This window comes from Rhynchophorus ferrugineus, unplaced genomic scaffold (genome assembly GCF_030347505.1).
Source record: "Rhynchophorus ferrugineus isolate W39M unplaced genomic scaffold, kcgeb_rfMv2 rfM9, whole genome shotgun sequence".
Classification (NCBI taxonomy): Eukaryota; Metazoa; Arthropoda; class Insecta; order Coleoptera; family Curculionidae; genus Rhynchophorus; species Rhynchophorus ferrugineus.
The window spans coordinates 1,339,960-1,364,871 of record NW_027472588.1 but is presented as its reverse complement, the minus strand read 5'-3'; the positions used below and the strand labels follow the sequence as shown (position 1 = coordinate 1,364,871).

The window sequence follows — 24,912 nt, the reverse complement described above, 5'->3', positions numbered from 1 at the left end:
TTTTCTTCTTTTTGAGCTGTTTAATTAATAAATTTGCTAAAATACTATTTTTATAATGCCAGTGCTTCGAAAATGTCTGAATTTGTGGCATTTGCGAGAAGTTTTACTTTTTTACTTCAATCTGAAGAAAAAGGCCACTGAACGTCATCGAATGCTGTATGAAGCTTATTGTAATTATGTTCCAGAGATTGCAATATTTGAATACTGATTACGACGTTTCAAACTCAAAGTATACATTGTTACCAAGTCACCACATATACAGCTTTATTCTACACGGGCTACAAAACAATTTACCACCCTTACGCATCTTCCAGTGTATTTATCGTGATTTTCCCCGTTTTGTCGAGCACTATTTTTGTTCAAACAAGATGATCAATGCAATTAACTTTAGTAATAGAGGCTCCAGAATTCTTCAGATTCCTATTGCCCACCGGGCTGAGTAACGAAAGATTAGCGATATAAAGCGGGTTTTTCATGTTGAGTGAATCAAACAATTGCCAGTGTCAATGGTTCGAAAAATTATTGAAATGTTTAGTCTAACTTATTTGATACGTTCCATCAGGCTGACACCCGACGCAAACCGTACGAATTGGCTCCGAATATAATGTAATTTCTATTTGCATTTTCGTAAATTTCACCTGCGATTTCTAAAAAAACGGCGCCACTAATAGTGTTTATAATGACGGCGAATTAGAAGCCGTTAGCTCTCGCTCTCGTAGATAATATATTTGAATACCAACAACAAAAAACTTTCCTTCCATTTAAATCGTCGTCGTCGGCGATTTTAAACGTTCAAGACCCCCGAATGCTATTTTTAATGTATATTTTTAGAACAAAACCGATAAATCAGCGTAGATGCAACAATAACAGGAAAAATCCCGTTTTTTTTTCGATTCCCAGCTCTCTTAAAGTAAGATCGTGTATATAAAATCGATTTTTTAAAAATATACTTTAAAGCCCCTTTTTTACCAACGAGGGTTTATCTGGACTGGACCTACTGTAGGTTAAGCATGCCGACTGGCCAGTGACCAACTTGGAGACAATCCCAGAAGACATCCGGTCTTACCCAGCTTGGTTACTGGCGTGTGTGGATGGCAATTCCTTGTCGAATTACAATTATAACAGCCGACTATCGCAACAGCAGGACACTTCTGTCGCCTTGACCACTGCGCCAATATCTATCGACTATTTAATAATGGTGCAGGGATTATAACACACAACAGATGTCGCTAGGCTTATGTATGCAATTAAGTGTTATTTTATTCTACTGATATCAAGCTTCATTACTATACATGTTATATTTTGCGAAAGTAAGATAAGCCTGAAAACGTGTAATTGCGGCACGCATTGCTTTTGTTATTTAATCAAAAGAAAAAAGTCATCGTTTGCTGGTAGAAAGTCACGGTGAGAATGTTCTAACCTTAAAAACATGCGAGGCATGGTTTTGTAAATTCAAGATTCTGAAGACGCGAAACTGCAAGAGTTATTGGATGAAGACCCCATCCAAACTCAAAAACAAATGGCAGAAGAGCTAAATGTAGCCCAAGAAACGATTAGCGACCGATTATGAGCAATGGGAAAAATCCAAAAGAAGGGATTACAACAATTGCTACCACATGAATTGAATGACAAAATCGTCTGTGAAATGTTGCTTCAAAGGTATGATCGGAAGTCATTTTTGCATCGAATAGTGACAGGTGATGAAAAATGGATTTATTTTGAAAACCCTAAGAGCAAGAAACCATGGTCCCATGATTCCAAGATCAAATCGTTTTTAGTTTTAGTGGGACCAGAATGACGTGGTGTATTACGAACTTCTGAAATCTTGTCAAACAGTTATTAGTGATCGCTACCGACAAGAAATGATTAATTTGAATTGTCCAGAATGGGCCCGAACACACAGTAATTACCGCACTCGCTGTACTCTCCAGACCTTGCCCCGCCCGGTTATCAACTTTTCGCATTACGTGCTATGAAACACGCGCTTATTTCGAAGAAATTAGAACATTTTTCTTTCGAAAAAGAAACGGTAATGACTTTCCGGTACACCTGGTACGTTTTGAGGTTTTTAAATTAGGCCCACAAATCAGTTTTAAAGGTTTTTTTTAATTTGAAGCCTTATTGTGAGAAATCGATGCAAAGGTATTTTATTCAAACTGCTGTCCATCGATTGCCACTACTTTTTCCCATATTTCAGTTTTGCTGTTGAAGCATCATTTCACACATGGAAAAACATGGAAGTAAAAAGTAAAACTTCCCGCAAATGCAATTTACTCGCTACAAATACAAAGCAGTAAAGAATAATATGTACATTTTTAAAAAGAAAAAAATATGAATATATATAGACCAAATATAAAGAAATAAAATAGTTTGCATATATAAATAAATCACATAGAATAGTTTAATTTTTTTTAAAATTCAAGAGAAAAATGCATAAAAATTATATAGAAATATATAGAATAGAGAATTATAAAGATATATAGGATTATCAAGGTCTGGATTGTAAGGTAAGGATTAGACTGATAAGACATTCTGTTCTAATTAGAATTAATCGTAATCACGTTAATGACAGTTCTCCGAAATAATCACCGACGTTTTTCGTTTTGGATTATGATAATAGAATTACTTTTCAAGCCTAGTTACAATACATTGCAAACTCTTTGACGTTTATCTCACAGACAAAAAAAGCGATGGTGAATATCTCTCAAGTCACGCAAATATTTTCAAAGTATTAATGAAGTAACTAGTTCGTCCACAATTTCTTTACGTTACTTCTAAATTATTATTCTAATGATAAAAATCATCACTTTTAAGACATTACAATTAATACTGATCACTAGGAAAGGAAAAAGTATAGAAAGTGTACATGGAAGAGACGTAAATATGTTATGTAATACGGTCCTGACTATCCGGCTATCTGGTTCAAAAGTACCTCAATGATGAATATGTGAGAGGGGGTTGGTCTGTTTTCTAATAGATAAGAACCCTCAGTGTCGCTAAAATTAAGCAGTTATTTTCTAAACTTTTTCACTGACTTCTGAATTTATTCAAATAACCAAAATCAAATTAAACATCAGGAAAAGTAGACGAGTTCACGTTGGATTAGCAATCGTTCCGCCATTACTCGAAACGTTTCTTGGCGTTGTTAAGTGGAGTTCGGACAAAAGTATCGCAGCTGAAGCTCACAAAAGGTGGATTGAAGGTGCTCAATGACCGCTAACCATAAAATATTCCAAGTAAGAAACATCCAAGCTTTGAAAAACACCTCTAGTCCTTGGATTAATCGCACATGTATCACAGTTCAAGGTGTAAGGTCACCAAAGTCGGACTGAATTTGCTGTGTATTAATATAGTCTAACCGAATTTGGACAGAAGCTTGCAATTCAGGCCACCAAAGATGAATTTCAGTAGCTTCTTAGCCGTAGACTAATGGAATATGAAGTCACCCAAAGTTGGAAAATTATTCCGTAGATTGGTACCATGGAAATTTGGAAATAGGAATATAAACAAAAGAAAGGAGGGTCCTGAATATAAATATAAATATAAATATATATATATATATATATATATATATATATATATATATATACATATGAATATCTGAATTAAGACTACCTGAACAAGGTAGGTGAACAAGTTAGACGATTTGGTCTGTTTTCTAATAGATAAGGACCCTCAATGTCGTTTTGTATGTCGCCGTTAGACAAATCAGCTCTTCTTTCGTAAAATAAAACAGTTTTTTCAAGTAAATTAATAATTAAACCCTTTCACATATTATAACTAATACGGATAATGACCAGACCAACAATAATTCAATGGAATTAATAGTTCCATGAATATTTTCAACGGAATGTTCTTCAGATTCTTTGACGGCTTTCGGTTATTATCGTTCCCCAATGGATGACCTGAATAGATCCGAAGCCAGACGATGTTAAATCACCTCTAGATGCCCCTTTATATTTCTAACGAATTCCGAAGCGCGGGCCTATCCAGAACTATTTTTTTTCTCTGGTCGAGAGACGCGTTATATTCATCGGAATTAGGCGCGACAAAATAAAAAAATCACTGGCGGTTAATCTATTTTCGTATATTTTCCGGTTCCAATGTAGCACAGCCAGTTTCGACTGTCGCAGTCGGTTTTTTTCTAGTTCGAGAAATGATTTCAGTCGTTTTAAACGACCTGGTTGTAGATAGATCGTTGGAACGATGGAGAGAACTTGCAATTTTATTTATAATGTAAATTTGCAAAATTTTTAAGTGTTAGCAGCGTAAAAAAGTATCTTTCAATTAACATTTATTTTTAAAAAATTGATACTCTACTTTCATTGCAACTCTTAATAACATTAATAAGGCGTAAAAATAAATGTGAGAAATGTTCAAACATATCCTACATGATGCTAGACATTTAAAAAGATAGAAGGTTTTACAGAAAACCACTTTTAAGTGAGAAACATAAAGGCGTATGTCGATCTCGTGGAAAAGTGGCGTCATACAATATTTTTGGACGAAAAATTTCTATGGTTGTTTTTCTTTTTTATTAGGAATTATTCCAGAAATTAAGAAGAACATTGGTCACGAAACAATCAATAAAAAACTGAAGCATTCGCTGATCATTTAGAACAACAAAACCCTCAAAGCGAATTTGAACGCCAAAAGAAGTCACCAAAGTTATAAAAACCGACATTAATCCAAAAAAGCATCAGGGCGTGATTTAATAACCAGGCAAGGGCTACATAATTTACAAGAAAGCGAATTATACATCTCGCCAACTTGATGAACGAAACATCTCGACTTCGACATCTTTGGAGTGGATGTTTTGAGAGATGGTTGAAATTATTACGACCCTGGAATCTATAAAACTATCAAACAGAGTAAAATCATGTAAATCCAGATCACTGGTACCGATAATAATCTAGTAAAGATTGCAGGAACTCCAAAAAAAAATGTGGACTACTTTTTGAAGTCAATTTTTATCAATGTATTGCGCTGGAAATTAGGATGTTGGTTGGTACTTGCCCCAGTTTGGCGGTGTCGCCGGCCCCATGACAGGATATCAGCTCGGCCGGCGTTAGGTTCCTCGACTTCCAGTTCTGGTAGATCACCTCCGCGGTGTCTGAGATCTGCTTGGCGATGGCGGCGATGTCATCCTCGGCGGAGTCTCCGCTGCCGCCAGGTCGGCGGCGAGCCATGGCCGCCATTTTCTAAACACACCGGCGCGACGAAACCCTTCCGGACGTCATCTTCGCCTGTTCCGACTGTTCTCGGTTATCTGCAACAATAACACAAATTTTAGAAGATTAATACTACTACCTAGGTGACTGAAAACTACCTAGGTGACCGTTTTTGAAAAGCACTCTTAATGGTGTAAATCTTCAAATTTCAATAACCTTGAACACCACAAAGAGACCTTAGGATTCTATCATAGAGGAAATTCAAGGGAAAGACATTCATAACAAGACAGGAGGAAAGACACTACTCTAGGGATGCCGAAAAAATATCGATAAGTTTCTTTAAATAAGCCTCTAAAATTTTCAGGCTTATTTATTTTTAAAATTAACTACTGCCAACTGATGAGTTGGAAGTCGTTGCTGATTGTGTAATGCTAAATGGTGTGTATATAGTAGAATATAACATACGTGTAGTAGATAGGTTAAATAAGGTTTTTGTTTATTTTTATTTTGGTTATTACAACGATTATTATGTACGTATTTTATTTTAAAACGGTTTTTTTTGTGTTAAAAATCTAAGTTTCGTTTTTTTTTTACTTTTTAGTGAGTTCCTTATTTAATGTTTGATATCGGTTATATTTTTTTTCGTTGAAAATACTTTATTTTTCTCTTTTTAGAGTTTTTTTCAATAAATTACTCAATAAATTACGCAGTTATCTTATCAAGTATACCAAAGGATAGCCCAAATAAAAGTAGTAGCTCGTATGAGGAAATATATTAATAAAGAAACAATGATTGAAAATAAGGAATGTTTCAGGCCCTAGGGTCCGTTACTACAAACTAGAACAAAAAAAAATTGCTGCCTTGTTTTGAATCGAATCCACGACCTCTGAGTGTCAGCTCAACGTTCTAACCATTACACCTTAGAAACAGTTGCCTTTAAAGTTTCTACGATGTCTCATATGATCTGGTTAGTGTTTACTTTACTAATTTTTACTCCAAACTACTTCCGATTTTTCGCCATATCAGTTCAGCAATAACATTATACAGAAATATCTGATTGTTTTAAATACAAAATATGCGAAAACTTTGTACGTGCCTTTGAAATTTGAGGTTTTCCCTCAATTTCCTTCATTTCCCCCCATCAGATCCTAACTTGGTTCCAATTTGACAACCTCGGAAATTCACGCTTTCGAATAAAAAAAGAATTTTAAAAATCGGTCCATAATTGACGAAGAAATTGGCGAACATAAATTTAAAATATATATATACAGCCGAACATAGAACCTTCTTCTTTTTAGAAGTCGGTTAAAAAAAGTTAATGAGTGTTCTTCAGATAGTCTGCGTGTATTTTAATATACAGATATATAATACTTTAATTAATATTATATATAAAATATCGTCGATGCCCCATATTACGTGTCCAACAAACTGATTCAGCGCGATATTCCCACAGAACCCATAACGAGTGTGATTCGGAGTGTTAGTGCGAAGTACTCTGAAAGATGGCATCCCAATGCACTCGCCAAACAGTTAAATCTGCGCGATGTCAATGTAGTGTGTAGACTCAAACGCAAACTACCATACGAACTAATTAATAGACACATAGAGTGAGATTTAATAATCTTTAGAATAAACTGAAGTTATCTTTTACATGCCAGGGTAGTTATATAATTGAAATCATATTATAATACTTATTGCCCACGGGCAGATTGTTAACATTCTAGGAGATTAATAAAAAAATATAAGCCAGCTTGGTGGCGCAGTGGTAAAAGCGATGGGACAGTCCTCCTACTGTTGCAATAGTCACGGGTTCGAATCCTGCTGGGGCATGGTCGTAAATTTATGTTTGTGATTATTTAAAATTTGTGAATGTTCTAGGCAAGAGTGTAAAATCCGACAAGGAAAATGATCCCAGTCACGCCAGTAACCAGGCTGGGTAAGACCGGATGTCTTCTGGGATGATTTCTAAAGTTGGTCACTCAGTCGGTAGGCTTTATGCCGAGGACCGTGGTTCGGAGCCGATGTTAAACTGTAGGTCCAGTCCGGATAAACCCATAGTTGGTAAAAGGAAACTTTAAAATATATTTAAAAAATATATATTAATATAATAATATATCAAATATATATTTAATCTTAGAATATTGCCAAAACAATTTTAAGCAGCATAACATATCATTTTTAATCCCGATCACCAGTAAATATTAAAGTTTCGGCAGTGATAAGAAATAATTTTCGTCCTACAACCGCTGTCTTCGCCGCTTCAACTTCGTGTACGTGAAAGTTACCAGCTGCCACGACACAGAACCTGCTATTGATTTTCTGCGCAACCCCTGTATATAGGAGCGGCCTTAAGAGAGCGGCGGACAAACGGTATCGGGGGCGTCCGAACAACACAAAATCCGGGTAAAAAAAAAACAAAATAGAAAGACACAATCGCCACAATGCATCGGGCATTTCGTAACGTTTCAATATGGCGCGATTTGCAAAATAACGCACCATCGACGATAAAAAGAAAATAACGTGACACAAAGCGCGTCCAGTCTTTTGATCTCTCGACAGTTTTCAAGTTTGCTGGTTTTATATTAATGGGATCCTCGAAAATAACTCGGTCGAGTTGTTAGAGATTCTTTTTTTGTTTGGGACGGTGGAGACGGTCAGAACATGGTTGTAACCAAGTTAATTTGTATTTTATTGTTGATTTGCCTTGGATTTAATGATAATTTTATGGTCTTTTGGAAAATATTTAACACAGGCGTGACTAACAATGATTCTGGCGAAACTCTTTTCTACTTTAGTATACTAGTATTTCTATTACCTATCTTTAACTATTACTATCTCCTATACTTTTGTAATGAAAAAGCATTAAAACTAATTCAATGACATTTAAAACAATTCAAGGTTCAACACATCTTTTCAGTTACTCCTAACTATAACACTTCCATTAACAATAATGTACAAAGGTACTGGAATTGTATAAAACTAACATGAGAGATCACTCATCACTGCAAATGATGCGTTTTCATTGGTAAATAATCCCAGGTTCATGCATGTTACATAGTTTATAAAGACTTTCACAGTGAATGGAGTGGCGGTATAACAATTTTTATACAGCCTTTAGTATTTTATTTATGCAACTAAGAGTACATTTTTTAAAAATTGGTAGACTTCGTTCATGTCACATAACTTAAAAACTATGAATTCTAAAGTGATTTGATATGGATTTTCGTTTCTTTTATGCCAAAATATATATATTTCGAAGCTTTTATCTTAACCCAAGAGAAACAAAATTTAGACACTTTTTCCATATATATAGTCGTGAAAATTTGCGATTTTTTGTCATTTTTAATGTTTTTGCTATCATTTTCGTTCAAATAGTTTCGGAGTAATGAAAATTACAGGGATTATAAAGAATTTTACGCTGAATCGAGTGGTTGTATAATAATTTTCATACAACCCTTAGTTTTTAAGTTATACAATGAAAAGTGTATTTTCAAAAAATTGGAGGATTTTTGTTTATGTCACATAACATAAGAAGTATGAATTTTAAAGGAATTTAACATGGATTTTCGTTTATTTCAACCCAAAATACATATATTTTGAGACTTTTATCTTTATTCTAGAGATAAAAAAATTTGGCATTTTTACATATATATAGTCGTGAAAATTTGCGATTTTTTGTCATTTTTAATGTTTTTGCTATCATTTTCGTTCAAATAGTTTCGGAGTAATGAAAATTACAGGGATTATAAAGAATTTTACGCTGAATCGAGTGGTTGTATAATAATTTTCATACAACCCTTAGTTTTTAAGTTATACAATGAAAAGTGTATTTTAAAAAAATTGGAGGATTTTTGTTTATGTCACATAACATAAAAAGTATGAATTCTAAAGGAATTTAACATGGATTTTCGTTTCTTTCAGCCCAAAATACATATATTTTGAGACTTTTATCTTTATTCTAGAGATAAAAAAAATTTGGCATTTTTACATATATATAGTCGTGAAAATTTGCGATTTTTTGTCATTTTTAATGTTTTTGCTATCATTTTCGTTCAAATAGTTTCGGATTAATGAAAATTACAGGGATTATAAAGAATTTTACGCTGAATCGAGTGGTTGTATAATAATTTTCATACAACCCTTAGTTTTTAAGTTATACAATGAAAAGTGTATTTTCAAAAAATTGGAGGATTTTTGTTTATGTCACATAACATAAAAAGTATGATTTTAAAGGAATTTACCATGGATTTTCGTTTATTTCAACCCAAAATACATATATTTTGAGAGTTTTATATCTATTTCAGAGATAAAAAAATTTATATTTAATTTATTTCATTATTGATATATTTTTTAGTCGTTAAAAATTGTGTTTTTTGCCATTTTCAAGTTTCTTACTGCCATTTCCATTCAAATAATTCTAGGTTAATGAAATTTTCCGGGATTTTAAAGAATTTTAGTTATACAACGAAAATTATATTTAACAAAAAAGGTACATTTCTGCTTCTTCGATTTTCGTTTCGTATTTCATGCCAAAATACATATATTTCGAAGATTTGATCTTAATCCGAGAGTCTTGAAAATTAGCGATTTTTTGTCAAGTTTTTTTATATTGTTTCCGTTGAAATACTCGCACAATGTTGATTTGTATTGTATATCTCCCAAACATATCTCTATTATACCTCAATTAACAATAATATACGAAGACCGTAATCTGTGAAAACCTGCGTGGGATTGCTTAAATGGGAAGTACTACCCCACCTGTCGCTTCTAACACTTCTGTTTCTACGAGTAATTTCTAAAGATGATCAGTTATTTCGATACAGGATTTGTCACCAGCTAGGGATAAATCTTTGAATAACCATAACCATTTTTTCTAATAAAATTGAATTTGAATTGATTTCGAAAAATTATTCTTGGAGCACACTTGAATCCTAATAATTCTTTCATAGACCCAATTTGTGTATCTCTAACTGATTATTGAAATGATTGATACGGGAAGTACTGAGTTTATTTGGGTTGTACTTGCATAGTTCGCAATTGAGTTATTTGGTTTTAGTAAAAAAAGATCTTAGAACTTCAGTCTGACCATACACAACTTTAATGATTAATATGAAGATTCTGTTCAATATGGCGATATGATTTAACAGTGCTTGATTTATTTGGATATGAACTTTTGTGTCATCTCTTGGAACATTCTGTATAAAATATTAAAAAGATAATAATAAGTCCATGTTTCCAGTTTTAAAATATACAAAATAAAATGCAAGAAGAACCAGAACGAACGTGTTATTCTATAGTAACCGAGATAATTCACCCAAAACCGATCGCCAACAGAGATAGACGGATCTTTCCTACGCGCGACAGACACAGACAGGCTGCCGGTGCCCGTCGAGACTATCTTCCTATCTATTTCTGTTGATTGCGCTGTTTCGAATAGTTTTAGTTTCTATTTTTGGCCGACAAAATCGTACAATTAATCTCGACGATATTGATGTTTGGGCCTTCTCTCGCTATATACGACCGTTTTTTCGATGATTGCTACTGGATTTTTCATTACAAGCGGAGATGAATTATTTTAATATCGTTGTAAGAAAGTTTAAGCAGGAAAAGTTGATTATATAGCTATTTTTAAAGATATTTATAAATAAAAAACACTATTTGATTTCTGGAATAATGTTGAATATGTATTGGTTTCTAGTAGAGCAAAAACAGTTTTTCCTAAATATAATGGAAAGTGTTTGACCTCTAACCAATGTGCCTTTCTTTTTCAACATTTTTTAAAATTCCACAAGTTATATTAAAAATATTTTCATGAATTTCCAGCTTGAAGCGTCACTGTAAAAAATCGGCACAATATTTTTAACCGACTTCAAAAAAGGGGGATGTTCGGCTGTCTATATTTTTTTAAGTATGTTCGCCGATTTTCTCCATCAATTATTGACCGATTTTCAAAATTCTTTTTTATTTTAAAGGGTACACTTCCGAGGTGGTCCCATTGGAACCAAGTCAGGATCTGTCTGATGGCGGAATCCGGGGAAAAGAAAAAATATAATTTTGTGACATATACACAAAATTAAATTATGAACAAAACAAATCTAATAGTTGCTGATACATAGGTTTAGGTAGGTATTAAGCTAAACAGTGTGTATATAGTAGAATATAAAATAAGTATAGTGGATTGGTTTTCCACGAATCGACTAATTCTTTGGTATCTTCATAAGAAGTGCTGCGCTATTCAGACAGGTATATAACACTTATATGTCGGAACAAGTAGTAATCAGAAGGAGCACGGTCTGGAGAATACGGCGGTTGGAGTAGTTTATAATGTTTTCATCGATTTTGCAATACGTAGTCAAGAGTTTTCATGTTGAAGAACAACATTGTTGTATCTTGGCTCGTATTTTTCGCGTAATTGTAGTCGATAGAGATCCCCATTGATTATTTCCTCGAGTAATACCTCCAAATCCTCGTTATCAATACCCGATGCGATTTAATACACCGTAACATCATCTATCGTAAATCCTTTAAAATTAATGCATAGGCCTGATATATAATTGATTACCGTTGAGTCTTATTTCACACTTTAAATCCGAAATATCATATATTCCCCATCAATCCTAATATTAATAGGAAACAACCCCACGTGGCCAATTAAAGTCAATTTTCTATTTCAAAACTGATTCAATCGCATCGAGGGCGCTACATGTCCCCTTTATTCAACGATGGCCCCCCTAAAATTGACGGGAGCTGCCTAATTTATCACTATAAACCACCCCTTAATCTATTATACTGCGGACCCTCTATTTTCATAGTTAGTATTATAAATATAAACAGGAAATCGTCAAAAGGTTCGGTCTCAATATATAGGATGGTGTCTGCTGGTACGATGGTGCTGTTATTAATGATTATTAAAATATTTTTAGTTTTTCTTTATTTTAAGGTCTCATTTTACCAACTAGGGTTTATCTGGACTGGACCTACAGTTTAACGTGGCTCCGAACCACGGTCCTCGGCATTAAGCCTAGCGACCAACTTAGAAATCATCCCAGAAGACATCTGGTCTTACCCAGCCTGGTTACTGGCGTGACTGGGATCATTTTCCTTGTCGGATTTCGCGCTCTTGCCTAACGCCAATCACAAACATAAATTTGCGGCCATGCCCCAGTAGGATTCGAACCCGCGACTATCGCAACAGTAGGAGGACGGTCCTGTCGCCTTTAACACTGCGCTAAGCCCGCAAAATATTTTTACTGTTTACGTGTTTCCATTCGGTTTCCGGTATATATTCAACTGAATAAATATTACTTTTAATTCGAATATTTGAGTCGTGTTTCTATATACGAATACAGTTGAGGATTTTGAATAATATTCAATATAGATTTATAAAAAAATATCTGTTTTCATACTCAGACATAGATTGATATAGAATTTATTTGACACCAGTCTGCCATTGCAAGTTGAACACCGATCATAGGGACTTACGCCAGTGTTCAGTTTTATACAGTTTTATCTTTTGTTTGATAGAATGAATTAAAAAAAGGTGTGAAGCTTGGTGAGTGACATTAGTTGAACGAGATTTTCATATTTAAATTGAAATGATAAATACAAGAATATATTAATTTTGATAGTTTTGAGCGACCACTTGGATCCTTCAACTTTCAGGTTTTCACCAAGTTCTTGGATATTTTTTACACTTTAATCGTAATAACATCATACACGGCCGCAACAGGTACAATATTAGACCAAGGACCTTGTCGTCATACATTCTATGATGAAATTATGTAAAACACAGCGAACCGACGACTTTGCAATCATAATTTTTCCTGCATCGAATACTAGAACCATACGCGTATAATATTGCAAGCCAACGAACCAATCGTGACCATATATGACATCGCAGGCAAGGTCCTTGAGTATCATACCATTTAGAGAGAAAGCAGCTGGCGAAGTATCATTGATAAAACAGAACCAAAACTCCTAGACTAACACAAACACATAGTTGAACCGAGTTGAATAGAGATGCAGTCATTGACGTACGAGTCCTGTTAGTTTTTGTACGCCGAACTGCTATATGTGGACTCTATGCAGACCGTAGATATTATAGTTTGATTGCACTATCAAATGAGTGGATTTTTATTTTTTAAAGTAAGTTAACGTGGACAATGAAATCGAAAATTTGCGATTTTTTGCCATTTTCTAATTAGTTAATTGTTGTCATTTCCGTTCAAATAATCGCCAGTTAATGAAGTATAGGAAGTATAAAGAATTTTACGCTGAATCAGGTGGTGGTATAATATTTTTATACAGCATTTCAATAAATTAATGAAATGTTTTTTATATCACTCATCATAAAAATTATGAACTCTAGGGAATTTTAACATGGATTTTCGTTTCTTTCACCCCAAGATACATATGTTTTGAAGATTTTACCTAAATCCAGTGATACAAAATTTTTATTCTTTTTCCATACATATACTCGTGAAAATTTGCGATTTTTTGCTATTTTCACGTTTTCTACTGCCATTTCCGTACAAATATTGACAGGTTAATGGAAATAACAGGAAGTGTAAAGAATTTTGCGCTGAATCGAATGGTGGTATAATATTTTTTATACAGTACGTTAGTTTTTTAGTTATACAACGAAAAATGTATTTTTGAAAAATGAGTGGATCCTTGATTATCTCACTTATCTTAAAAATTATGAACTCTATGAAATTTTAACATGGATTTTCGTTTCTTTCAGCCCAAGATACGTATATTTTGAAGCTTTTACCTAAATCCAAGAGATACAAAATTTTGATACTTTTTCCATACATATACTCGTGAAAATTTGCGATTTTTTGCTATTTTCACATTTTCTGTTGCCATTTTCGTACAAATATTGACAGGTTAATGAAAATAACAGGAAGTGTAAAGAATTTTGCGCTGAATCGAATGGTGGTATGATAATTTTTATACAGTACGTTAGTTTTTTAGTTATACAACGAAAAGTGTATTTTTGAAAAATGAGTGGATCCTTGATTATCTCACTTATCTTAAAAATTATGAACTCTAGGGAATTTTAACACGGATTTTCGTTTCTTTCACCCCAAGATACGTATATTTTGAATCTTTTACCTAAATCCAAGAGATACAAAATTTTGATACTTTTTCCATACATATACTCGTGAAAATTTGCGATTTTTTGCTATTTTCACATTTTCTGTTGCCATTTTCGTACAAATATTGACAGGTTAATGAAAATAACAGGAAGTGTAAAGAACTTTGCGCTGAATCGAATGGTGCTATAATAATTTTTATACAGTACGTTAGTTTTTTAGTTATACAACGAAAAGTGTATTTTTGAAAAATGAGTGGATCCTTGATTATCTCATTTATCTTAAAAATTATGAACTCTAGGGAATTTTAACATGGATTTTCGTTTCTTTCACCCCAAGATACATATATTTTGAAGCTTTTACCTAAATCCAAGAGATACAAAATTTTGATACTTTTTCCATACATATACTCGTGAAAATTTGCGATTTTTTGCTATTTTCACATTTTCTGTTGCCATTTTCGTACAAATATTGACAGGTTAATGAAAATAACAGGAAGTGTAAAGAACTTTGCGCTGAATCGAATGGTGGTATAATAATTTTTATACAGTACGTTAGTTTTTTAGTTATACAACGAAAAGTGTATTTTTGAAAAATGAGTGGATCCTTGATTATCTCACTTATCTTAAAAATTATGAACTCTAGGGAATTTTAACACGGATTTTCGTTTCTTTCACCCCAAGATACGTATATTTTGAATATTTTACCTAAATCCAAGAGATACAAAATTTTGATACTTTTTCCATACATATACTCGTGAAAATTTGCGATTTTTTGCTATTTTCAGATTTTCTGTTGCCATTTTCGTACAAATATTGACAGGTTAATGGAAATAACAGGAAGTGTAAAGAATTTTGCGTTGAATCGAATGGTGGTATAATAATTTTTATACAGTACGTTAGTTTTTTAGTTATACAACAAAAAGTGTACTTTTGAAAAATGAGTGGATCCTTGATTATCTCACTTATCTTAAAAATTATGAACTCTAGGGCAATTTAACATGGACTTTCATTTATTTCACTCCAAGATTTGTATATTTTGAAACTTTTATCTTATTCCTAAAATTATGGTATTAAAAACTGATATATAATTATATTGAATATAGTATATTGATTATATAGTAATAGTATATTGATTTTTAAAAAACGTTTAGGTTTGAAGTGAAATAATACAAATTCTAAAGCAATTTAACAAGATTTTTACGATGGACCTGGTAACGTATGCTCTTTGTTTATGTATTTATTGGCATGAATACTGATTACGACGAAGGTGTGAAATGGTTAAACTGTGTTGATTAATGAATTATTCAGATCATAATTTGGCCACGATGATGATAGTTTAAGCAGGCGATAGGAAAAAACTTTCACTGAAAATGGGGACTGTTCAAATCAATCCATTTAATGAATGAATATAGTTGATATGACAAGAATGCAAGCTGTCTTTAGGGACAGTTTTAACATATGAAAAATGAATCACAATGAATAGGACTACAGGAAAATTAACAAGATTTAGGTTGGGTCGCTATGCGCTTGCCCATTTCGACAATCTATGTTCGATTATGTTCGTATTTGGTAAATTATTATATAGTATTGTGAAAAGTACATGAAATTCAAAAAAAAATGACACACTTGTTTTTTTCATATGAATTGAGCTTATGAATATTTATTAATCCCAGTAAGTATCTAGTTATATACTACATGGTACTAATACAAAATCCATTTGAAAACGTAACTAAAATCGGAATAAGAATAATATGTATCATATATTCTAAATGTGACAACATCAAAAAATTGTAATAGGGTAATTTTCAAACATGGTATACCACTTACACTATACAGAGGATGTAAAATGTAACTATTTATCAACACTGTATGGTAAGGCATGTTGAAATTGTATATATCAGTATTAGCTTCATTGATCATACTGGTTATTAAAAATATGATGTGTAAGGATGTACATTTGGTAAGAATATATAAAGAATATTGTAAATATTTGACGTATGCAAAGTACATAGATGCTGTTAAAAATATAAAGTTACAAGAGTCGAATCCAGATATACAAATACAATAGAAATACAAAAGAAATACGTCAATACAATGTGATATACCTATCAATGCTGCTATTTCGATATCGTAGTATACCATCAATTTTGTTTTGTTTATTTCGTTTTCATTCATGTCTTTAATATACTCCATAAAATTTTTTATTTGTATTATTTTAAGTTATTTAGCTGAATATGAGAAGGTATATTAGTAAATTTGAGCAATATAATAAGTATTCATTATTATAAGTATTTTAAGTTAAGCCTTTCGACTTTCAATCCCACTAATTGTTCTAAAATATTGGTAATTGTAACCGCATTGTGACGAATTTTATCAAAGAGAAACCATATCCTTAGCTAAATTTACTTCTCAATGAAATACTGGCATGTAAACAATAATAGAGTTATACTTAAGAAAATTAAATTAAAATGTTATTCGTTTTATTTAAGTACTCCTGCGCTGAACTAGCCGATCATATACTGCATCTTTAATTCGTCTTTTGTAAATTTATTAACTCTTATATCCTTATAGTCCACTTAACCACTTGTCAATCTTTCAGGAAATTAAGGTTTTAAGCCTCCACTTCGACCGATGGTTCGGTTGGCATTCCCAAATCCACAAATTCCAATCCAGGAAGGTTAGGGATAGCAGACCTGCTATCTTCTCTGATCTGCCCTTCTAGCAAACTTCCCATCTCCACAAATGCTTATTTTACAAGATGTTAATTCGGTCCGTACTCCTCTACGGATTTAATGTCTACTTCCAATTTTTTACACCCAACCAGGTGAAACGGCTTTAAAATAAGCTCCACAGGAGAATCTTAAACGCTTCATGGTTTGTCAGAAATAATCAAATTCACAGTGAAACTGATACTCCAGAAATCAAGCACTTCATATGTCAATCCTTCCACAAACAACAACTCAGCTCAAGTTCTACTGAAAACGCGCTTGTTCGCGAGCTGGTGGACATGCTGGGAGCTTAGCACCGCGTCGCCGCTAACCACCCCTTTCCGTCGCTGCAGTCATAGCTTCTGCGGCCATGTGACAGCATCCAGTCGTGTATTAACTCAAGTTCGCGATAGATTCGCGTTAGTTTCACATTTATTTTTTCGCCGGGTTCTGGTGCCCAATAACGGCTGCCCGGTGGAAATATAAAGTTGTAAATATTATGCAGTAACAGTAGCGATCCGCAGGGGTCAACTGTGAGGCGGTTTGGGTTTAGAGTATTGGTAAGCCCAAACGCAGTCCTATATAACCCGGTCCAACTTGTCAGTCCAAGGCAAGTCTCTACGAGCAGGTATGGGTCATGTATTCCACCGCCTGGTTTTAGGCCACAACAAAAAACTAGTCTAAAAATTAAAAAAAAAAATAAAAAATTCTCATATTTCCAAAGCTTAGCTCGATTACTCTATTGAAGTTCCGATTTTAGACACCGCGTCTCTAAAACGACAATATCTCCGAAAGTAATTTAAATTTCGGAAAATCCTCTTAAGGGTACATTCTTAAAGGGTTAAGCTTTAATATGGAGAAAATATGTTTTCAAATTTAAAATAAAATAAGAGGGTATTACAGACAGTATACTCGAACTCGCATAACAATGACAAGAAAACATCATTAGCCCCTCGAGCATGAAGATATCGGAAGGACACAACGTTTACACAAACAATCATTCAACGATGCGACGAAATCAACTTCCTACGCATCACCGACTGTCTTCGACGCTGACGAAAATACCTTCCGACGTTTCTGGCTCACCCACAGTCGGAAACGCTACTCCACCGTTATAGGAACGGCATTTTCGTCGACTTCACAGCTGACGAAAATAAATTGAGACCTTCGCTCTTAATTAGGATAACATAAATGTCCATTTACCAGAGAGGAGCGACCGAGGCGACCCGTTATTAGGAGAGAGCTGATGGCGCCGGTGAACTTTTAAAGTTCGGGTGACTTTTTAATTGGATCGGAGAGCGCTTAGCTGGTCCGTTGACCTCCAGGTCGATGGTCAGGCGGGCTGGACGACGGGACGTGTTCCTGGTAGCGACGCGCGTAGCCTTACGTGAAAACCGGGCGGGTTTTTCTTTGTCGAATATGTTTTAGGAAAAATAACTGTTTTTGTTTGTTTGAAGTATTTTAGAACTCAACAAAAACAAAAACTATCGTGTAAATCTATAAATTAAGGTGTAAATTGTTCTAACATCCATCCCTATTTGATTTATTAGGGTGTTAGAGCAATCACGTAGCTACTTCAAAAAGAGAAGCCTCAATCTTCGTCCTGCCTCTTTCTCGTGCTGTGTGTTGTCAGAAAATACTTCAATCACTTTCGTTCTCAGAGAAAAAAACCTACTTCCTACAAATCAGTTTGGGCTTATTAAGAAACATTCAAGTACTATACAAGTTTTCCAGAACAAAGTCCTGAAAAGTATTGTTGGTGCACCAAAATACTTTAGGAAGGATTACTTTAACCGAGACCTTCAGATTCCGAGTATGACTCAGGAAATCAGGAGAATTTCAAGGAGACATAAGAATAGGCTCTATTCTCATGTCAATATGGATGGAATATAACTCTTGGATAACATTAGAACAGGACACAGATTCAAAAGAATCAAACCAATGTAGTGTAGTGGTCGTTCAATTTCTGAGAAAGCTGATAGTCAAAAATGGTACTTGAACAGCTGCCAAGAAAGGGTATAATAAAACTTGCTCATTTATTTACATTGCTATGCAGTGGAACATTGTGAATGTCGAATAATATCACTGCTATCAATCATATCTAAATTATTAGAGAAATTGCCATTAAAACGCCTCAAACCTATTATTATAGAAAAGCCAGTCATCCTTTGTGACAGCGAAACTACTGATGATAGAGAACATAATTATATTTCTTACTATTTTCCTCTCAATAATTCCATATCCTCTCACTATAACAGTTCAATTGAAAAGTCCCCAGCCTGACACATAGATGGCGTTATTAATATTAAATCCATATGTTTTTTAGTTAACTCTAACCCTCGAAAGATGCGTGTATAAATTTGACAGCTGTCGGGATCATTAGTCTGCGAATTATAGCATTTTGAGGGAAGCAACTTTTGTTATTGTAAAAAAAATAAAAAGGAATTTTGCGTGTTTTTTAACGGGAAAAAATACAGTTGAAGTAAAAAACTTGGCTTGATGCTGAGTTTCCGGACACTGCCCCAGAATAATCAACCATCAAGGATTGGTATGCTTGGTTTAGACGTGGTGAAATGAGCGCACCGAAGACGGTGAACGTAGTGGAGGCTCAAAAGAGGTTGTTACCGACGAAAACATTTAAGAATTCACAAAATTATTTTGAATGACCGTAAATTGAAACTGAATAAAATAGCAGACACTCTAAAGATATCAATTTAACGTGTACATCTTATCATTGACGAATATTTGGGTACGAGAAAGCTCTGTGCAAAGTGGGTGCCGCGCGAGCTCACTTTTGACCACAAACAACGACGAGTTGATAATTCGGAGCAATGTTTGAAGATGATCAAGCGTAAGAAACTGGAGTATTTGCGTCGATATGTGACAATGGATGAAACATGGCTCCATCATTTTACTCTGAAATACAATCGACAGTCATCCGAGTGAACTGCACACGATGAACCCGCTCCAAAGCGTGGGAAAACGCAACAGTCGGCTGGCAAGATTATGACGTCTGTATTTTGCGATGCGCATGGATTAATTTTCATTAACTGCCTTGGAAAAGGAATAATCAACAACGACTATTAGATAGCGTTATTGGACCGTTTGAAGGACGAATTCGCCGAAAAACGGCCGCATTTGAAGAAAAAGAAAATGTTGCTTCACCGATACAATGCACCGTGTCACAAGTCAGTGAAGAAGATGCTAAAAATCCGTGAATTGGTCTTCGAATTGCTTCCTCATCCACCATATTCTCCAGATCTGGCCACCAGCGACTATTTCCTGTTCTCAGATCTCAAAAGAATGCTCGCTAGGAAGAAATTTTCATCGAATGACGAGGTGATCGACGAAACTGGGAAATATTTTGAAGCAAAGGACAAATCGTACTAGAGAAATGGTATCCAAAAGTTCGAGGGTCGCTATAATTTACAAAATGTGTTTTACTTACTATCGTAGGTCGAAGCCTTTTCAATTTTTCTGTTATAGAGAAGATTTGCATTAATAAACTTGAAATCCTGACACGTGTATCGAGATTGACTCTTAGATTGATCCAATTTAGATGCTTAACGATTTTCAGGTGTTTCTATATATAATGAACATAAAATTTTCCAACGGCAAGTCGAACAACGAGTTCAGATGCACCCGTTCGTCGTGAAAATATTGGCCGCGGGCGACGACAGCTTAAGGGGATGGCGCGCATTTCGGTCGACTATTTTTAGCGGCGGGAATTAGGATTCGAAATCGAAAATCCGACGTAGGCCGAACGCGCGGTATGTGTGGCGGACATGGCACGGATTCGGGCACGTTTAATCGGCTACGCGTATGTATATACGTACGTGCATCGTACCGAAAGTTTTTTCGTCGTTATGGCGAACGGCGAGTTTCTCTCTACACACCGGTCGACCTTTATACGGCACAAACCTAAATATACGGCCCCCGATCTGGATTTCCCTGGTCGTACGGTCGCCCCGATCGGTGCCAAGCAGGAAATCTCGACACATTTCTCGTGTCGTGAGGCTCCGGTTGCGATTCTCGTTCCAATTACTGGCGGAATCGAACAATTAGAGGGTTTAAGTCGCGTTAAAAGGAGTTGCAAGCATTTATTACTGTTAGGTACTGGCGGTGATGGTAAAAATCAATGAAAATAACTATTAAACAACATAACCTAACTGTTTATTCAACAGTCTTGATATTTCTCTGCATAAAAAACAGTTTTCAAGTACTTTTAGAAACTTTTGGTGATGCTGCCTTGGTTTTAATTTCAACGACGTAAAAGTGATGATTTTGATACCAGCACTAAGACAATGACACTTATTTTTTATCAGCTAACAGATCAATTGAAAAGTCTCCGGTCTATCATAATTCAACATAATTCCCTTCGAGGGTGATACACTGATTATAGCGACCCTCCAACTTTTCGATACCATTTTTGTAGACGATTTGTCCTTTGCTTGAAAATAGGCCTCAGTTTCGGCGATCACCTCTTCATTCGACGAAAATTTCTTCCCAGCGAGCATTCTTTTCAGATCTGAGAACGGAAAATAGTCGCTGGGGGTCAGATCTGGAGAATACCGTGGATGAGGAAGCAATTAGAAGCCCAATGCATGGATTTTTGACAAGGTGCATTGTCTTGGTGAAGCAGCACTTTCTTTTTCTTCAAATACGGCCGTTTTTGGCTTCGTCCTGCAAACGATCCAATAACGCTATGTAATAGTCGCGGAGCGGGTTCATCGTGTGCAGTCCAGTCGGATGATCGTCGATTGGACTTCGGAGTGAAATGATGGAGTCATGTTTCATCCATTGTCACATATCGGCGCAAAAACTCGGGTTTATCACGCTTGATCATCTCCAAACATTGCTCCGAATCATCAACTCGTCGTTGTTTTTGGTCGAAAGTGAGCCCGCGCGGCACCCACTTTGCTCAGAGCTTTCTCATACCCAAATATTCGTGATGATACGTACACGTTCAATTGATATCTTTAAAGTGTCTGCTATTTCATTCAATTTCAATTTACGGTCATTCAAAATCATTTTGTGTATTCTTTAAATGTTTTCGTCGGTAACAACCTCTTCTGGGCGTCCACTGCGTTCACCGTCTTCGGTGCTCATTTCACTACGTCTAAACTTAGCATACCAATCCTTAATGGTTGATTTTCCTGGGGTAGTGTCCGGAAACTTGGAATCAAATCAAGTTTTTGCTTCCACTGTACTTTTCTCTTCAAAAAGCAATATTTTATCAACATGCGAAATTCCTTTTTATCAATTTTTTGCAATAACAAAAGTTGCTTCACTCATAATGCTATAATTCACAAACTAATGATCCGACAGCTGTCAAATTTATACACGCGTCTTTTGAGGGTTAGAGCTAACTAAAAAACATATGGATTTAATTCTAGTAGCGCTTCCTAGATGTTCTCCCAAGTTACACCTTCACTTTCTCAATAGAAATGATTTAATTTACTATAACATTTACAATTTAAAAATAGCTTAGTAACTTCTTAAGGATTATTTTCACATTATTAAAAACCGACAGAACAAGGACATCAAAATTTTCACTATATATTAAGTGACAGTTCGCCCTATTGAAAGTTTGTTCACTCTAAAGTCCTACTATGGCCCAAAAACAATGTAAACAAATTTCGTTTGAATAAGATCCTCAAACATAAAATCATCCTTAAACAATCCGACAATATTTACATCATTTATACAATCTGATGCAAATATATTCGATTGTTTCTTCAAATATGTCACGTAGTTTTGTTGATAACGAGTTGGGGTATTACGTTTTAATGAATTCGATGAGAATGTGGATCAAAAATTACTGCTGAATTACCGAAATTATTTGAACTAAAATACATAATAAAAAAATACACGGCCTTAAATGGTGCTTTGTATTTAATCATATTTATATGATTTACGATCACAATTATCTACACGTATAACCTATTGTGTGGCGTTTAAAACTAGTTGATTTTATTTAGAATAGTTTAACACTTGTTAAATACATTCAACGTCATTTAAAACTTGTCTTAACGCTCTTGGGCCAACAAAGGGGATTTACTTGGAACAAAGTTTCCGTGTTTTACCAATATGGGTCTAAAAAATAATGATCAACTGAAAAATTCAACTTCACGAAATAATTTATAAAAGATTCGCCTCAAGCTAACGACTACTCTAAATATTTAGGTAGAATATCTTCTTATTTATCATAATTTAAACTAAGATTCGATTCCAAATTAGAACCAACGATGAATACGAAGGAAAAAGAGGGTAGGATATCCTTTGAATTGGGGTGTAGGCCGCCGAAAAAAACAGTGATATTTCGATATATCAATATTTTTTAAAACATCCAATTGTGCCAATTTAAAAAGATTATTAAAATTAATTATATGGTTTTATTTATCGATATTTTTTTCAGCATCTCTACTTTGAATAAGTTTTTTTAAATTACTCTTCGTGATTCCACAATCTGCCCTATTGGCAATAAGTATTTCTTATGTCTATATTATATATACACGGCATGTAGAAAATCACTTCATTAAGCGATCTCCTGTATAAAATATTATCTTAATTAATTAGTCTTATTCTAAAGCTTATTCTAAAGTCTACATATGTCTAGTAATCAGATCAGGTGGTGTCAAGGTTTTAGTCTACGCACTTCGCTATCACGTCGCATATTTAGCTGATTAGCGAGTACATTGGGATGCACTGACACTCTTTCGAAGTACTTCACACAAACACGTTGAATTACACTCGTTATAAGTTCTAGAGGAATATCGCGTTGTATCACTTTATATGAAATATAGTAAGGAGCATCAACAATGGCACGCAATACTTTATTTTGGAACCGTTGAATGATGGATATATTAGATTTGCTAGAGGCACCCCATAGTTGGATTTCATATGACCAAATGGGTTTGAGTATAGACTCATACAGCAATACCTTGTTACCTAATGATAATTTGGATTTGTGCCCGATGAGCCAATACAATTGATACAATTTAAGTCCAAGTTGTTTCCGTTTAGAGAGTATGTGCTTCTCCCAAGTTAGGCGTCGGTCTAAGTGCATACCAAGATATTTAACATGTTCTATCTGGGGGAGTTGACGATGATTGATATTCACTGGTGGACATGTCCTTCTACGCAGTGTTAACTTTACATGCGTGGATTTTGTTTCATTGGCTTTAATGCGCCATGTCTTCAACCATAATTGTATTTGCACCTATCTTTGTGCTGGTTATTTTTGTGGTGGGCAGATCGGCCGTATACAGAAGATACAGTACAGGACTGGAAAACCAAACTGATGTTCAGGAATAATTTTTCTTTTTTCTATTATATAGTTTAGCTTCTTTATGTATAATTTCTCGAAAACTTTCGAGATTATTGGTAATAAACTTATAGGTCGGTAGGAGGTCACATCTTCTGGTATTTTTCCTGGTTTAAGAATCATTAATATTTTAGCTATTTTCGAGATACTAGGGAAGTAATTAATTCGTAGCATAGCATTAAATAGAAATGTTAATAGTTTTATACCCTTTTGTAATAGTTCTTTTAAAATTTTACCAGTAATTAAGTCATAACCAGGGGCTTTTTTAATATCTCTCTCATTATTGTTTGTTTAACTTTTTTGACCGTCAATTTATCATGCGGCAAGTCCATTTGAAATGGCGAATCTAAAAAGCTAGTAATTTTATCTTTCTCTTTTTATCTTCATCTTCATGTAGCTGAGACTGGAAAGTTTTAAAAGCATTTTTTAAGTGTTTTGAGAAAATGTCGGCCTTCTCTTTATTGCTTCTCGCCCAATTATTTTCGCTTGTTTTAATAGGTGGGTTATGCTGCTGCGATCTCCTAAGCTATTTTGTTGCTTTCCATAACAAATAGTCTGTGGGCTCAGTTGGTGTCAAGTTTTCTAGATATTCTTGAATGCCTTGGT

General features: G+C 34.5%; 1 protein-coding gene across 13 annotated transcripts in view; it reads right to left on the bottom strand.

Moving 5' to 3' along the window:
• The window catches only part of LOC143202461 (serine/threonine-protein phosphatase 2A regulatory subunit B'' subunit beta), a 52,174-nt gene that overhangs the window by 22,597 nt on the left and 4,665 nt on the right, over positions 1–24,912 (bottom strand). For 7 of the 13 annotated variants that reach the window (XM_076414016.1, XM_076414008.1, XM_076414007.1 and 4 more), the window contains exon 2: positions 5,017–5,269. In XM_076414016.1, the coding sequence (XP_076270131.1) occupies positions 5,017–5,198 (182 nt within the window). In that variant the 5' untranslated portion in view covers positions 5,199–5,269. Of the gene's footprint in view, positions 1–5,012; positions 5,270–24,912 lie in introns of all 13 variants that reach the window. The other 6 variants (XM_076414014.1, XM_076414012.1, XM_076414019.1 and 3 more) reach the window with 1 other exon arrangement.